Below are 15919 nucleotides of genomic sequence, written 5' to 3' on the forward strand. Positions count from 1 at the left end.
AATGGCCAGGAAGAAGGGTCTTGGGACCTGTGTAGAGGGCAGATAGCCTCAGGCATCTGTGGCCTTAGGTAAGGCAGGCATGTACCCCTGTATTTCCCAGAGTCAAGCTTTATGCTCTGCATTTTTATACTTTTCTGGACCTCTCTAATTATAACTTCTCCTTCCCTCATGGGAAAAATTCCACTGATGGGTCTTTGGGGCCAGGCAGTGTGTGCTAGGGCACCTTGGTCACTGAGGTCACGCTGATGCCAACCAGGCATGGCACCAGTCCATTGGGTGAGTGAGGACACTGAGGCTTCAAGAGGTTAAATTACTCACCCTTGGTTTCCTTATGTCATTTCTAAAACCAGGCCAAGAATGAGCACAAAAGGCAGGACATGGTCTGAAACATGACACAGCTATGAGGCACTGTGGAGAGCCTTCTTATTTGAGCCTCAATGCCCTGAACTGCCCATGCCAAGCCCTGGGTACCCTGCTGGGTGCTGACCATGCTGCCCCTTTCTTCTTCCTCTGGATGGTCCATCCCTCACTAGCCCCTTCTCTGACTCTGAGACATCTTCCTTCCTGACAGTCTTGTCTCTCTTTCCTGGGCCCAAGCTTTGTCCAGGGTGGGCAGAGGCTGTACTGAGCCAAACTCATGCTCTCACCTATTCCTTCTGAGATTCCTGCCTGGTGGATAATGACAGTGTTCATACACTATTTCAGCCAGGGTGGAGTCCAGGCCCAGAGGGGTCAGGGATGAATTTGTGGCTGGCTCAGAACTCTTCTGGGGCCCATGGTGGAGGTCCAGATCCTCATGCAGTTTGAGTGTCACCTCCTCCTCCTCATTGCTTTTACCTTATGCTTCTCTCTCCAGAAAAACGTTGACTATAAAAGCTTCAGTGAGCTGGTGGAGAACTTCAAGAAGACCCTGCAGCACACTGACCCCATGGTCTTGGATGATTTTGGCACTAGCCTACCCTTCATTGACATCTACTTGTCCACTCTGGACAACCAGGATAATACTATCTACAAGTCAGTCCCACCCCCGCCACCCCTAGTCCAAGAAGACTGGGTCTTACCTGGTCCCTGGGGCTTCCTTGAGGTTGGGGTTGTACTGGGTGCCTTAGGACAGTGAGAGGGGAGATGGTCAATGCGCAGGGTGGGTGAGACGAACCGAGGCCCTTCTTTGGGGTGCAGAATTCAATGAGCTGCTGTGGCTGGTGGGACTCTGTTCCCCTTCCCTTCCTCAGGCCACCCTGGCCCATGTTTAAATGCCTTGTCCTGGCTTTACATGTCCAGTGCCTCACTAATCTATTTCCAAGGAGCAGAGGAAAGAGCACTTGATGGCAAGTCAGGAGCCTAGGTTCCTGGCCCAGTTCTGCCACCGTCTTCCTATGTGACCCTGGGCAAGCCTCTGTCCCCTTCCCTCTCCCATACATAAAGGGCTTCTGGGATGATTCAATGAAAAAATGCTTGTGCAGCTCTCAGCTTGGCTGGCCCAGGGCCTGTGCTCTAGGTAAGTTAGCTGTGGCTGTAACTGGCCTCTACAGAGCAGGAAGGATGTAAAAACCTGGCAGAAGTGGTGGACCCTAGGGAGCCATGGTGGGCTCTTGAAACAGAAGGACATAAGCTGGGCTGCTCAACAAACACCCCCCGGAGGGCTTCCTAGACTAGAGAAACTAGAAAGAGGAGGGTCAAGGAACCCCTACTTCTGGCCCAAGAGTGGGCCAAGCATTGTCTGAGCACCTCCACATGGTCACCTCACCCGAGCCCAGGGGTTTGTTATCTCTGACCTGACCATGAGATGGAGTGTTTACTCCGGGGGTCACAGCGAGAGGGGCAGACCCTGGATTTCAGTGCTGCACTCTTCCCTGACCCCACACCTGCGAGGTGTGGTGACCGAGCAGGTGCAAGTGTGTGGCGGGGGGGGGGGGGGCCAGGGCGGTGCGGGACCATGGAGCCCACCCTGAGCTCAGGCCCCAACTCCTCCTGCTCTACTTCCCAGGCTTCAAGAGCTGTACTATGAGATGGTGCATGTTCTGAGACTGATGCTTGAAGACTTGCCCAAGAAGCAGCAGTCCCAGTCCTTGGAAGTAGCTGAGAAGTAGCTGGGTAAGGAGCACCCAGGCACTGAGAGCGTCCCAGGCTGCAGCAGGCCCCCATTAAACACAGGCCTTTTGAGTGACCTCTCCATAGCTGTGTGATCATGGTGTTTGCCCATGTTTGGGGATCGGGCTTGAGTAGGTACTCATGAAGTCTGATTCCCTGGAACATATCCACCTCCCACCGACGTGACACTGCCAGATGTAAGGAGTGGGGAGGGAGGGTAGGGTCAACACTTGCCCTGGCCAGAAGCCACATCCAGTGGCTACACTGGCTCTAGCCTCCCTTGACCCCAGCAACAAGGACCTCTGGGCTCCAGGGAAGCTGTCTGACAGTCATTCATCTTCCCATCCATATACTGACTGCCACTGACTGAGCTGGGCTGGGTGCTGGGGTGCCGCAGTGAGAAACCCACAGTCCAGCCCTGGCCGTCTTGAGCTCATGGTTGAGTAGGGGACACAGTAATCCAGCCAGACCTGATGAGAGAATGTTTCCCTGAAGAAGTGACAATAATTGTTACAATGCAGTGAGCACATGTCTTCTAAGAAACTAAAATCATTTCCATTTGCAAATGTTCACCACACTCTCAGGGCCAAGTTGAGAATTGTGACAATGAGGCCCAGAAGGATGGCCCATGAGCGTGAACCCCATCTCCATGTGGGGGAGCCCTCTGAAGAAAAGGATGTAGCTTAGCTGCTTTCTGGATGGAGAGAACTTTGCACCAATGCCCAGAGGAGGCCTGAAGTAGGTAGGGTGTTTGTGCCCCTCTTTGTAGGAGGAGAAGCTCAGGGCCCTACATGTCAGTGCCTGACTGTGAAGGAGTCGACTCCAGGCAGGAAGCCTTAGTGTGTTCAGGTGAATGGGTTTCCGGAGTGCTTGAGCGCATGTAGCCCCATCAGTAGGGCCGGCAGGCCCCAGGCAGTGGCTCCAACTCACCTCTCAGGGCTGGGCAAAGCAGATATTGCAAACTGCTCACACTGGGTGTGCCCAGGATGCTCAGGGAACTGTTAAAACACATCCACCTGCTCTCAGCAGGAATCTGGGAACGAACAAAAGGGTTAAAAAGTTACCTCAAAGGGAACAAAGTTGAAAGAGCCATGATTTTGGAGACAGGAGACCTGGGTTCCTTAGGTGGGTGACCTTGGGCAAGATGTCTGATCTTCTTAAGCCTTGGCTATTCCTTCTGAGAAATGGGATGACAAAACCAGCTAGCTCTAAGGATCAAATACAACACAGTACAGTCAACTGTGGTTTGTGCTTCCCAGCCATCAGCCTTCTACCCTGCCACTGGGAGGCCAGCTGCAGTGGGGTGTGCACGCCTCTGCTTCTCACCCAGATGGGGCCAACTTCAAGGCAGCAGGAGGGAAACATGGGGCTGAGGGCAGGAAGCAGAGGCCAAGAGCCAGCAGAAGCAGGTGTGAATGGGTTCCTAGATGGAGCTGGTGCCGGATGGGCAGATGGCACTTCAGACCTGGATGAGTCGGGTCCTGGGCCCAGCAGGGCAGCCCTGGGCATGGACCTCTGAGTGTGGTGTGGGAGGGCAAGTGCCTCTAAGGGCATAAGTAGACAGGCTGTCACAGAGCAGAGCACTGGGAGGGGTGACGTGCAGAGGGCCAACCCAGCCCTGCTGGCAGAACCAGCTGATGGATATTTGGCACAAAGTCCCAAAGCAGCATTTCTGTTTGGCTCTATTTGCCTGCAGAGCAAACACTGGCAGATTGGAATTCCCACTTGGGCTCTCCCCAACTCAAACAGGCTTGGCCAAAACTTTCAATTGATTTGCCTGGGGCAGAAGTGGCTCTGCTTGCCCAGGCCCGGCTGTGGAAAGCAGGATGCTTTTCCTATCTCCCACCCTGGGATCCAGCAGGGCTGTCCCCAGATGGCTCATTTATCACCATTCTGCCAGCCTGGTGGCTTGGGGACTGCAGGGAAATGCAGGGGCCCCTGGCCTGAGTCTTCCTCTGGTCACACCCAGTCCCTCCCCCAGCTCTTGTGGGAGGGATCTAGAGTCCAAGGTTGGAGGTGTTTGGAAAGTGGCTGGATTTTTTAAAACTGCTTGTTGATTTCCCCAGCAGAAAGCTGGGGACCCAGGCCTAGACTAGGAATATAAGCTCTCCTGTTTATTCTAACAGCCCCAGGAAATCCAATAGTGAGAGGCTGGAGACTATACACCTTGATGTTTTCTTCTAATGCAGGTGAGACAGGATACCTCCCAAAACACATTGTCCTTCAACAGGTCAGCTTTTGCTCCTAGTGGTGTCTCCTCCTGTTTTGGTCTCTGTCCCAGGTGCCAAACTGCCTGGGCCTGCTCCATTGTCCCACAGACTCTTGAGACAGAGGTGACTCTAAGTTCTAACGAGACTACTCAGAGAGGCAAGGTGATTGTTGTTGATTCTAGTCCTATAAACTCATTTCCATCAAGGTGATGCCGACTTATAGTGACCCTGTAGTACAGAGTAGAGCTGCCCCATACGGTTTCTAAGGAGTGGCTGGTGAATTCGAACTGCCGACCTTTTTGGTTAGCAGCTAAAGCTCTTAACCACTGTACCACCAGGGCTCCGATTCTAGTCGTAGGGTTGTAAAATGGGGAAAAGGAGCTAAATCTAATGGAGCCAGATTTATTAACAATGAGAGTCCTCACTCTTCCCCACACTCCGCTAGAAAGAATTTTGTCTCTGCTTGGTCAGCTACATGCCTCCCCTCCCACGAGTTCTATTTTGACTGCATTTATTTTAGGCTTTTGGTGATATAGTATGAGGAGAATGGTGGGCAATCAGAACTAGAGAGCTGGAAGAAAAGGGCAACATTCTTGCTTCCTAGGTCTGCCCCTGGATTCTCCATGTGGAGAACCAGGGTAATGGGCAAAACAGAGAGCAAACTGAGACACCAGCAAGACTTGGTTAATTGACACAATAAAGAGCTGGAGCCAGGGAGTGAAGAAGGAAGTGAAAGCTGAGAACTGGGAGTCAGAAACTTTTGGAGAGAGGCTGGTGTGAGTTCTGGAAAGGGGGAAATGGGGATTGAAAGTGTCCTTGTGGATTAAGAATTGGATTCACTTCGATGTTCTTTGAGAGAGGCAAATAATGGTTGGAATTATTTTTAGGTTACTTAAGGTTGCTGTAATGTGCCTTTTTTTTTTTTAAATAATTTTTATTGTGCTTTAAGTGAAAGTTACAAATCAAGTCAGTCTGTCACATATAAGCTTATATACACCTTACTACATACTCCCACTTACTCTCCCCCTAATGAGTCAGCCTGCTCCCTTCTTCCAGTCTCTCCTTTCATGACCGTTTTGCCAGTTTCTAACCCTCTCTACCCTCGCATCTCCCCTCCAGACAGGAGATGCCAATACAGTCTCAAGTGTCCACCTGATACAAGTAGCTCACTCTTCATCAGCATCTCTCTCCAACCCATTGTCCAGTCCCTTCCATGTCTGATGAGTAGTCTTCAGGAATGGTTCCTGTCCTGGGCCAACAGAAGGTTTGGGGACCATGACCACCGGGATTCTTCTAGTCTCAGTCAGACCATTAAGTCTGGTCTTTTTATGAGAATTTGGGGTCTGCATCCCACTGTTCTCCTGCTCTCAGGGGTTCTCTGTTGTGCTCCCTGTTAGGGCAGTCATCGGTTGTGGCCGGGCACCATCTAGTTCTTCTGGTCTCAGGATGATGTAAGTCTCTAGTTCACGTGGCCCTTTCTGTCTCTTGGGCTCATAGTTATCGTGTGACCTTGGTGTTCTTCATTCTCCTTTGATCCAGGTGGGTTGAGACCAATTGATGCATCTTAGATGGCCGCTTGTTAGCATGTAATGTGCCTTTTTTTTAATGGAACCCCAGGAATAGATTAGACCATGCAGAACCTGGATTATATTCGGGTTACATAAAAGATCACCCTGTGTAATGGAGACCTCTCAGGCTAGAAATCAAGAAATGTGCAGAGGGCTTTAGCTATCAATGCATGCGTTTAGCTCTCATGCATTGAGCCCCCTAGCTAGGATCTGAGGCCTCTGGATGAAATACCACCCAGAGTGTGGCAGCAACAAGTGTGACTAGCTTTTGCAAAATGAAGCTCAAGTCTCAAAAGGGAAGAGTGGCAAGAGGGGGATGAAGAGCGTGTGATAAAACTCTTGGAAAGAAACCAGAAGATAACTCTAGCCAGTGTAAAACAGCAGACAGGCACTGCCCTTCCCTGTCCCCCCATTCAGCAACCTGAGAGGACTACTGTCCCCTAGAATTGGGGCTTGAGATAAAAAGACCTCCTCAAAAATTGCCCGTGTGCCAGAGAAGAAGGCGTCCAAGTAGAGGTTAGGCCTGGGCTACAAAGGTACAGCCGAGTTCTCCTTGTTGACTATGGAAATAGTGCCTCTTGTTTCGCAGCATTTCTGTGCACAAGATACTTTCATAGCATGATTCGAGTCTGATAACAACCCTGTTAGACAGGTATTTTCATTACTCCCATTAAACAGATGGTAAAACTGAGGTTCAAAGAGGAGATGTAATTTACCCGAGGTTGCACAATTAAGAGGGAAGGAACCAAGATTCACAACCAAGTTTGTCTAGCTCTTTAACCACTCTGCTACAATGCTGTGTGGCAGTCTTCTGAGGAAACTGTCGTGTCCATTTTATAGGTAAGCAAGTCGGCCCTCAGAGAGACTGTCTTGACCAAGGCAAGAGTCTTTAAAAGGCAGAGTCAGTATTTGAATACCAGTCACACATGTACCCCTCTGCTCCACTACGTCATAGCAATCTTGTTATTATCAAAGCTGTTTATTGAACTTCAGAAACCAAGCCATGATTCCTTTCTAAGCAGGGCTTGGCTCTGAGAGGCAGGAGAGTGGCCCCTCAGGCAGGCCTGGTTTGCCATTTCCCTGGCACCTTCTCACTACCCTGTTGAGGCTCTGAAGTCTGCGAGCCCAGTGGCTCCTGGCTTGGTCCTAGGAGCCACAGTGATTGAGACCATGCCAGTAGGAAGCAATCAGTGTGTTCAGATGGGGTGGTGACTGCGGGCCTAATCAGGAAATTAGAGCCTGGGCAGAGAGGGGTTTGGCTTAGATGCCGCCTTTCCCTGGGTTTCAGTAAAGCAGGCCCACACGGAGGCTTGGCTGGCAGATGGGATGCACTGAGCAGGCATGACTGGGCCTTAGCAGGCAGAACTCGCTGGCTTGTCAGTGGCTATGTGAGGCTGTCCGCAAGGCCCGGAAGTTTGGCCTCGGTACTGGTGACATTATACTCAGCCCTTTCTGGCCCTCTGCCTGTGCTTGCATCCACGGTTAGCTCATTCAGCAGGGGTGGGAGCTGTGGGCACCTGGAAGGAGGCAATTGGTTTGTATATGGTTTTCTTTGGCCTGACCCTTGAATGAGCAAACAGAGAAGGAGTGAAAGAATTGTCCTGTAGGAAAGCCCATTTGCAGAACTGTACATACATGGCACCATCTGTATTTAAAAAAAAAAAAAAGGAAAAGGAAAAATATAACCACACACACAAAATGGCAGTGAGATATTTTTTCTTTTTCAGGTGGCAAAGATGATAGACAAAACCCAGGTACCTTACACACTTTTGGCAGTGCAAGTTGATGTGGCCTTCCCAGAAGGCAGCATGTTTTAGGTTTTATGTATGTGTTCCCATGGACCAGCACTTCTGGTTCTAAATCACCCTAAGGAGCCGAATGACAAAGTCACAGAAATGTACAGATTAGAACGTTTACCATGGCCTATTATAAGAAAAACAAAACAAGACAGGGAATGACCTAAATGCCCATTGATGAGGAAACTGGTGAAATGATTATGAATCCATACATGTGGCCATTAAAAATAATGATGTGTTGACAAGAATAGATGTTCTCGGCATTTTGTTGAGTGGAAAAAGCAGACTGGAGCAGCAGGTGATAGGATACCTTTTCTGTAACGGCAAGTGAGCGTGTATACCGTATGTGCACACAGACACGTGCACGTGCTGAGGGAGGTCTGGAGGATCATCACCAAAATATTAGCAGTGGTTTGGGTGATCTTTTTGTCCTCACATTTTTCTGAAATTTTGAATTTTTAAGAATGAACACGTACTTTATGATTAGGAATGACGGACAACATAGTTTTCACCGTGAAAAGGAAAGGCATTAAGCAGTGTGTGTACATGCCAGTTGTGTGCGCGCTGTGTGTGCACGCATGGGGCAGGTGGAAGGGCGTGCCAGGCAAACAGAACCACATGCACAGAGGAAAAGCTGCAGGAGCTTGCAGAGAGCGATGAGAAGTTGGTGTGGCTACAGCCTGCGGTGTGGGGTGGGGGGAAGGGGAGCAGATCATGAGGGCCGTCAGTGCTCATCTTGGCCCTGTAAGCTTTGGGAACATGAGCCATAAAGGACCGTAAGCAAGACACTGCCCCGGCCAGACTTGATTCCTGCTGCCACTCTGACAGTGGCAGTATCCCCATCACCTGGCACTGAAGGCTTCCCTATTCTGTCTCCTTCTCTTCCCGTATTTCCCAGGGCTCCCCTTTGCCTGGCTCAGTCTAGCCTCCACTCCTGCATACTCGTTCCCAGTCCTGCCTGTCCACAAGACTCAGCACCAAACCCTAATAGGAGCCTTCCCAGATTGGTCCTGTTAGCCTTAATTTCTCCTTTATCACACCCTCAACGTTGACCTTTTATACCTGACCTTCAATCAGACCTCAGTTCCTCCACCCATAGATACTTCTTCTCCCAACACCAATCAGGAAGGGTTATAGACTAAGAGGTTATGCCCTGACACCTGATGCCAGTGACTAGACTGCCTGAGATAGGCCAGCTTCAGTCCTGATGTGGGGAGAAAGTGGACAGGAAAGAGACCCAGTAGTTATTTTGAGCCTATTATGTCATAGGTGAAGTACTAAACACTCTATGCACCTTTTTACATTTATCCCCATTTTACAGATGAGAAAACTGAGGTTCAGAAAGGTTATGTAACAGCAAATAAGCAGTGGGAGCTGTAAGTTGAAGCCAGGCTCTAATTCCAAAGCCCTTACTCTTAGCCTTTTTGGTCTACTTATCTCCTGCCTTCACCCCCTGGAGGTTGACCGGGCTGGGGCTGGGTTTCCCTAGGCCTGAGGTGGAGCCTTCTTTTACCTTGCTGCTCAGGGCCCTTTGGAAATGCAGAAGGCTGACAGAAATCCAGGACTCCAGGGACTACAGGGTGGAGAGATGATTCCTTCTTACTTAAGTAATAGTTCTTGACCTAGTCACGAACTGGGGGGCAACGCAGCATCCCTGCTGAGGCCTTGGGGGTGCCGTTATGTCCAAGAAAATAAAGCAAGATACTTCCCTTATGAGGTCTGCCTGGTCAGGGGAACTATGGGGGGAAAGGAGGAGGCGGGTAATGGCGACTGACATGTTGATCAAGAAAGGGCTTCCTGATTCAGAAATTCTCCAGTGGTAGTACGTCAGTGAGATGATAGAAGGCAGCCCACCTGAACACCATTCAGGGCCTGAGCTTCTTAAAACCTGTCACATCCAGGGTCTGTTTAGACCCTTACAATGAACTCTGAGAGGCAGGCAGATCCAGTACCCAGGGGACCTTGGGCTCCATGAAGGGAAGGTCATGTCTGAGGAAAAGCCTAGCCCAAGGACTAGGAGCCAGGCCGCTTGACTCTGGAGCGGCCCTGGCCTCCTCCAGGCAGGTACACCAGCCTCAGCTCTATACATGCCTTGAGGGACTGAGTGCATCTCTATGAGTCTGGGGGGGCTAGGTGGGCCTTGGCAGCCCCACCCTGGGCTCTGGACTCTGGGAGAGTGGAGAAGCTTTGGTGGGGTTGGTACCAAGTTTGGAAGAAGCCAGATGTTCACTGTAAATTGTGTGTGCTGTGTACTCAATACCAGCCATGGTGACTCAATAGAAATGCCAGCTTGAGGTAGAGGAGGGATCCTCGGTCACACCGGGTCTGGGGTGATCTTTTGTGTAAACATATCCTTTATTAAATCAGATTTACTTAAAAGGAGAGAGAGGTGTGTGCATGCGTCTGTGCGAGCACGAGTGTACACAAAGGGCTGAAGTACCAGTGGGGATGAGCATCCATCCAGTGTGTTCTGGAAAGTTCCCAGATAAGCCACAGGCAGGAACAGTTTGGGGAGGCCCTTGCTGGGCCCCACCACAACCTGGCAGCCGGTGCAGTGGCCAGCCACCTTGTGGCTGCAGTGTCTGGAAGGGTTCGCCAAGCACTTTCTGTGAAGTCACTGGGACGTTAAGCCCTTGGTTCAATTAAATGAGTTAATAAGCTTCGTCTGATTCTGTTGAATAATAATAATATAATGTGATAATAGCACTAATGGTGCTATTAGCTGTGATTATCACACGTGCCCGCACCATTCCAGGCACGGAGGGGAGGCGCAGCAGACATTTTCCACTCATAAAACCCCATTCTTCAAAGCCTTTCCAGCCCAACTCCCTATATCCATTTTCGGGACAAATTACCAACACTTAAAAAAAATTGGTCCATTTTTCGTGAAAGCCAAGTCCAAATTACTGTTACTTTCCTCTTTATGTTTTGAAACTTAAAAAGAAGTAAAGGTGGTGGGTGGGGGTGCGGGGGACACAGGGGACAGACCTAGGAGGAAAAAGGGAGAAGAGGGAGAAAAGCGTAGGAGCAAAGAAGAGAAACTCCGAGCCTTGTTTCAGTAAAAATGTATTTCTGGAATGATGTTTTAGTTTGCTCAGGCAGAAAAATTAGAAATGGTGTGCTTATTAAACAGGCTAAGTAAGCATGACTATTTTTAGTAGTATAGTAAAACCCTGGTAATTTGGACCTCTTTAATAAAGATTCCATGATCTTGCTGCTGGTGTGTAGGCTGTGTGTGTGTGGTGGGGTGGGAGCAGGGCGAGGCAGGAGGGCAAATGGCTCGCTCGATTGGAGAACAGGGGTGTGTATGAAGTGGGGACACAGGTGAGAGGAAGAGGGAAGACCCTTGCACTTAAAAGAACTCTTTCTCTTTACTTAGCAATAAAATATAGCTCACTACAAAGTCTTCTATCTCTACATTCCTATTGGCACCTACTGGTTTGACACTCATTTAAAGAAGGATGTATTTATTAACAAAAATTTGATTTCTGTAAAAAAAAAATCTGTAAGGTTTACATGACACCTGTCACACAGGCCTCCCTCTAAAGACACTGAATCCTGAGGGTTAGCGCATCCCAAGTAGGTGATGACCAGCATCTCTGGGGTGAGGACAGGGGCCCTGCCCAACTCAGACCCAGTGCCATTAAGTCGATTTCGATTCATAGCGTCCCTATAGGACAGAGTAGAACCGCCCCATACAGTTTCCAAGGAGCACCTGACGGATTTGAACTGCCAACCCTTTGGTTAGCAGCCATAGCACTTAACCACTACACCACCAGGGTTTCCAGGGCCCCTGCAGGGGTGGAGAATCAGGGCGAGGGCTACAGGGAGTCAGCTGCCACTGGGGCCTCAAAGGGGCTGCTGGTAGGGAAAGGTTTGTCAGCCAGCAGTGAACCGGCTCTGGTAGTGGGCTCAGTCCATGGGGGTCCTGGGTGCCAGCCTCGTAATGCCTTGCTGGACAAGGCAAGGACATAAATACAGACACACTTTAAAAAGCAGTGTTGAGAGCTGCCTGTGCGAGAGGGAGGAGCGAGTCAGTAAAGAAGGGAAGAAGCAATAGAGTGGAAAGGAGCGGAGAGAGGAAAAAAGGGCCAAGATGCATTCTGCGGAGTATGTGAGCGAGCTAAGGCACCCCTTTGATTCTTTTATTGGCAAACATTGAGCACCTATTGTGTGGAGAGACCTCTCCAAGTGTTGCTGTCTACACCTGTTTGACTCAGTTCACCCTCCTGGCTCTCTGTGCCTGCAGCAACCCTGCACATCTGCAGCGCCCAGCCTCTAGGAGGCAGTGCTCACAGGAGTTAAGCCCCTGGGCTCTGCAGTCAGACAGGCCAGGGTTTCAGTCCCCAAAGTTTCGTGCCTTTGCACAAGTTACCTGACCTCCTGAACCACAGCTTTGCCAGCTGTAAAATGAGGCTAATAAGAGAAATAAAACAGGTAAAGAGCACAGCAGGGGCCGATGCAGAGACAGGTGGCTACGCTGGTACAGAGAGAGCCAGCCAGCCAGTACAGCGCTCATCCTCCTTTATGAAGCCATTCTGCCCTCTGCCTCCACCCCGCTCCAACTGCAGCTTCCTGCACCTTGACCTTGCTGTAGTGCAGCGTCCAGATTCATGGAATCACAGCCTCCAACCTGGCTGGGGTCCAGTGGCCGTGTCTCCTGGGTGCCCTGCAGCCACTTGAGAGGTGGACACCTGCCCTGGGCAACACCAGCCAGTCAGGAGGCAAGAGAGCCAGGCACCTGGAAAGGCAACACCACAGTGTGATGCGTAGGGTTCCTGAGGTGTGAGGGGCCCGCAGGGCCAGGGGGAGAGGTCTGGAAGGGCTTACCGGGGGAGGCAGAAACTGGAAACACCAATCTAGGAAATAGTTACTATTCCAGCGCTGCCAACCTTGAGGCCCTGCCTTCACCAGGAAACTCCTCTGTGCCCCTGCCTGCCCATCCCACCCTCCTGCCCCCGCCCAGTGTCTCCTTAGTACCTGATGTTACCCAGGCCCTTTGCTGTCCTGATACACAGCCGAGTCTGTGAGGGCAAATCCCAGGGCCTGGTGCCTTCTCTTTCTCTTTCCCGGAGTGTAGCTGAACACAACCTCTTGATGTGAATTAGTCTTTTCTTTTTTTCCCCTTCAGTACAAATGTGCCTCACTTTGGTTATAAAGACTCAGGACAGTGAACGGCACAGTAGGAGCATGAGCCCTGGTCAGAGGGCCTAAGTGCCAGTCCCATCGTTCATGAGCTGTGTGATCTTGGGCAGGTTAATTGTCCTCTCTGAGCTCCCATTTCTTCCTGTGTAAGAGAGGACAAGCCCCTGCCTCCTGAGGTTGCTGTGGGGAGTGCAAGACAGAATTCTTATAAAGTGCTTGGCATGGGGCCTGGCACTCAGTAAGGGCCTGATGTTAGCTACTGATAACACAGCATAACCTAGAAAAGGGGAAGTCCCTTCTAGGTTTGCATCAAAGGAAACATCGGGCATCCTCATCCCATGCTGCAAGGAGCCCTTAGAGTATTTTGGGGTGGGTGTTCACCCTCTGCTCCCGTGGCTTCTCTCTCCAAGTGCTGACCATATACCAGTCTGCCTCGCCTCCAATGCCCAGTGGACAGCTGGGATTGGGCTGGTTCCTCTGGGTCTCCCAGGGCCTGGGCCACTGTGGTGCTGGGAAGAGTTGCTGCACTGACTGAGCTACGTGACAATAGGCTGGGTTACTGTGACACAAGTCTAGGATGGTTCCTGGGTGGGGTGGGGTGGGAAAGTGGGGGGCAGAAAGACCGTCGGTCATGACACACATTGACAACCCACACTGAAGCTGGAGGGAAAGCCAAGTCAGGCTCCAAACTGCATTTTCAGAAATGACCTACTAGAGAAATTTAGACAGAGAATTCCTATAATGCAGAAAGTGGCAGAACAGGGCCCTCAAGAGGAGAGCCAGAACACTTCACTTTAATAATACCATCAATAATAACTATTGGACACTTACTATATGCCAGCACAACTAATACTTTCTATGAAGTATCTTACTTGTCTCTTTAAAAGACTGTGCGAAGTATTTGTTATTCCCTTTTATGGAAGAGGAAACAGAGGCTCAGAAAAGTTAAGCCCCTTGCCCAGGTAACTCAGGGTGGAGCCAGAGCTCACACCATTGCCCCACTGCCTCCTTACTCTCAGAGACAACAGGAGACGTTCCTGCAGGTGCCAGGGCCAACTAACTGTCCCAAGAAATGGGAAGGGCTACAGGCATAGTGCCACCCTCACCCTCATTTCCCAGATTGGCCGTCTAGGTGACCAAGGCCCTGCTGCTATCTCATGGGGGAGCGCCAGGCTCAGGCCTATGGAGCTGGAGTGCAGCACTGTGCCATCTCCAGGGCCTGGCCCCTGGGCATTGTTCCCTCCTTTCAGCTGTGCTCCCCTCCCCTAGCTGGGCTCAGGGATGCTGTGGCCCAGAGGGAGACCTGCAGCCTGGGCAGGGCCATAAAGCTAGGGGTGACTTGGTGCCTGTCCCTTGACAACCAGGCACTCCAGGGGTTGACACAGTGGCTCATTCCAGGTTCTTTTGGTGCCCCACAGTGCCTGCAAACAGGTGTGGGTGTCAGCCTCCTTGCTTTCCTGTCTTAATTCCTGCCCTCCCTACACTTGTTGCAGGCCTTTGGGCCTCACTTCCTTAGGGCCAAGTAAGAATAAATGTGCTTGACTGTTTCTTGGGGGATAGTCTTGTGTTTCCAGCTGAAATTATGATCTCTTCAAGGTCAAAGGCCTTCCTCTGTGTTGCCCATGGTGCCTGACATGGGGCAGCCCAGTGCAGAGGGCAGAGAGTGGGCACTGACTAGGTTTGAATCTTCTCTGTCACTTCCTGCTGTGTGACCTTGGCTGAGTGACTTGAGCTCTCTAAGCCTCAGGCACATCATCAGGAAGGGGGTAATAAAGAACCCTTCTTTACAGGGTCGTGGTGCAGAGAGGTACTCTTGAATGGAGTGTACACTTAGCCAAGGGCCAGCATGGGCTCAATAGATACTAGTGCTTGCTGGTGGAGACAAAGGCAGAGCCCCGCACCAGAGCAGCCTCGCCTGACCACCCTGTTTAAAGTAGAAAAAAACCCATTGCCATCTCATAGAGACCCTATAGTACAGAGTAGAACTGCCCCACAGGGTTTCTAAGGAGCAGCTGGTGGATTTGACCTACAGGCCTTTTGGTTAGCAGCTGTAGCTCTAAACCACTGCACCACCAGGGTTCTGTTTAAAGTTGGACTCCCATTTTTTCTTACAGCACCCTGTTCTTTTTCTTCAAAAGCACTCAGCCTAGTTTGTAATTATCCATGTGTTTGTTTACTTGTCCACAAGAGCAGGGACTGTGTCTGTTTTCCTCTGCTTAATCTCTAGTGCCAAGAGCAAGAGTACAGAAAATGTGGAATGAGTGACGGCCCCCCTCCCCAGTCTTCTTCAGACAGAGAAGAACTGGACTTTCCCCTTTTTCTCAAAGGACCTGACTTTCAGAGCCCCCTGTCTTCCCCAGTCCCCTCTAGATATAATCCTGCATCTAGTACGGCTCAGAGGGCTGGATACTCTCTTCTGTGCCAGCCACAGAATAGCTGGGTGAGAATAGCTGGCTGGGGCCAAGGCTGGGCCTTACACTCACCTGGTTGGCCATGGCTCCAGGTCCTTGATGGATGATGGGGTCATTCTGGAACTGCTTCTGCCCTTCACCAGTCTGCAGCTGTCTGGCCTGTGGCCCCACAGACACACTAGGTCTCCTCCAGCACCCTGGTTTGCCCCCTCTCACCTGGGGCTAGGCTGGACTTTCAGGAGAGACCTCCTCCCTGCCTCCCACTTTTCTCCAGCCCCCACCACCTCCCTCTAGGTCTCTCCTGCCTCTTGCCCTCCACTGAGACCAGGGCCCCTGGCCTTGGCAGATGTGTGAGGCTGGGGGAGGCACTCTGAATCCAGATGTGATTGTGTTTATGTTTCCAGAGAGTAAGGGGTCGGAGCTCTGGACTGGAGCCGCTGGGGGAAGGGTAGTCTGGCTCCAGCCCCTTGCCCCAGCCTTCCCTCCCCCCACCTCCCTCCTCTAGCCTGTGTATCTGGCCCTGCCCGTCTCAGAACCACACACTCCAAGTCCCACAGCATCAGGCTGAGCCGTCCTCCACAGAGAACCACCCCTCACCTGCAGGTGGGAAGACCAATGGAAGAAGACCAGCCTGACTTTGGAATCTGAAGACTTACTGGCTCCATATGACCTTGGCTCAGTTACATAGTCTCTTCGAG

The 15919-nt window shown here is 51.0% G+C and overlaps 1 protein-coding gene across 2 annotated transcripts in view; it reads left to right on the top strand.

The window, feature by feature from the left end:
* CATSPER3 (cation channel sperm associated 3) overlaps window positions 1-7620 on the top strand; it is a 70961-nt gene extending 63341 nt beyond the window's left edge. The window contains exons 7-8 of one of the 2 annotated variants that reach the window (XM_049873687.1): window positions 857-1014; window positions 1988-7620. In XM_049873687.1, coding sequence (XP_049729644.1) covers window positions 857-1014; window positions 1988-2090 — 261 coding nt within the window. In that variant the 3' untranslated portion in view covers window positions 2091-7620. Of the gene's footprint in view, window positions 1-856 lie in introns of both variants that reach the window. The other variant, XM_049873686.1, reaches the window with a different exon arrangement.
* Window positions 7621-15919: the final 8299 nt, after the last annotated feature.

This window comes from Elephas maximus, chromosome 2 (assembly GCF_024166365.1).
Source record: "Elephas maximus indicus isolate mEleMax1 chromosome 2, mEleMax1 primary haplotype, whole genome shotgun sequence".
Classification (NCBI taxonomy): domain Eukaryota; kingdom Metazoa; phylum Chordata; class Mammalia; order Proboscidea; family Elephantidae; genus Elephas; species Elephas maximus.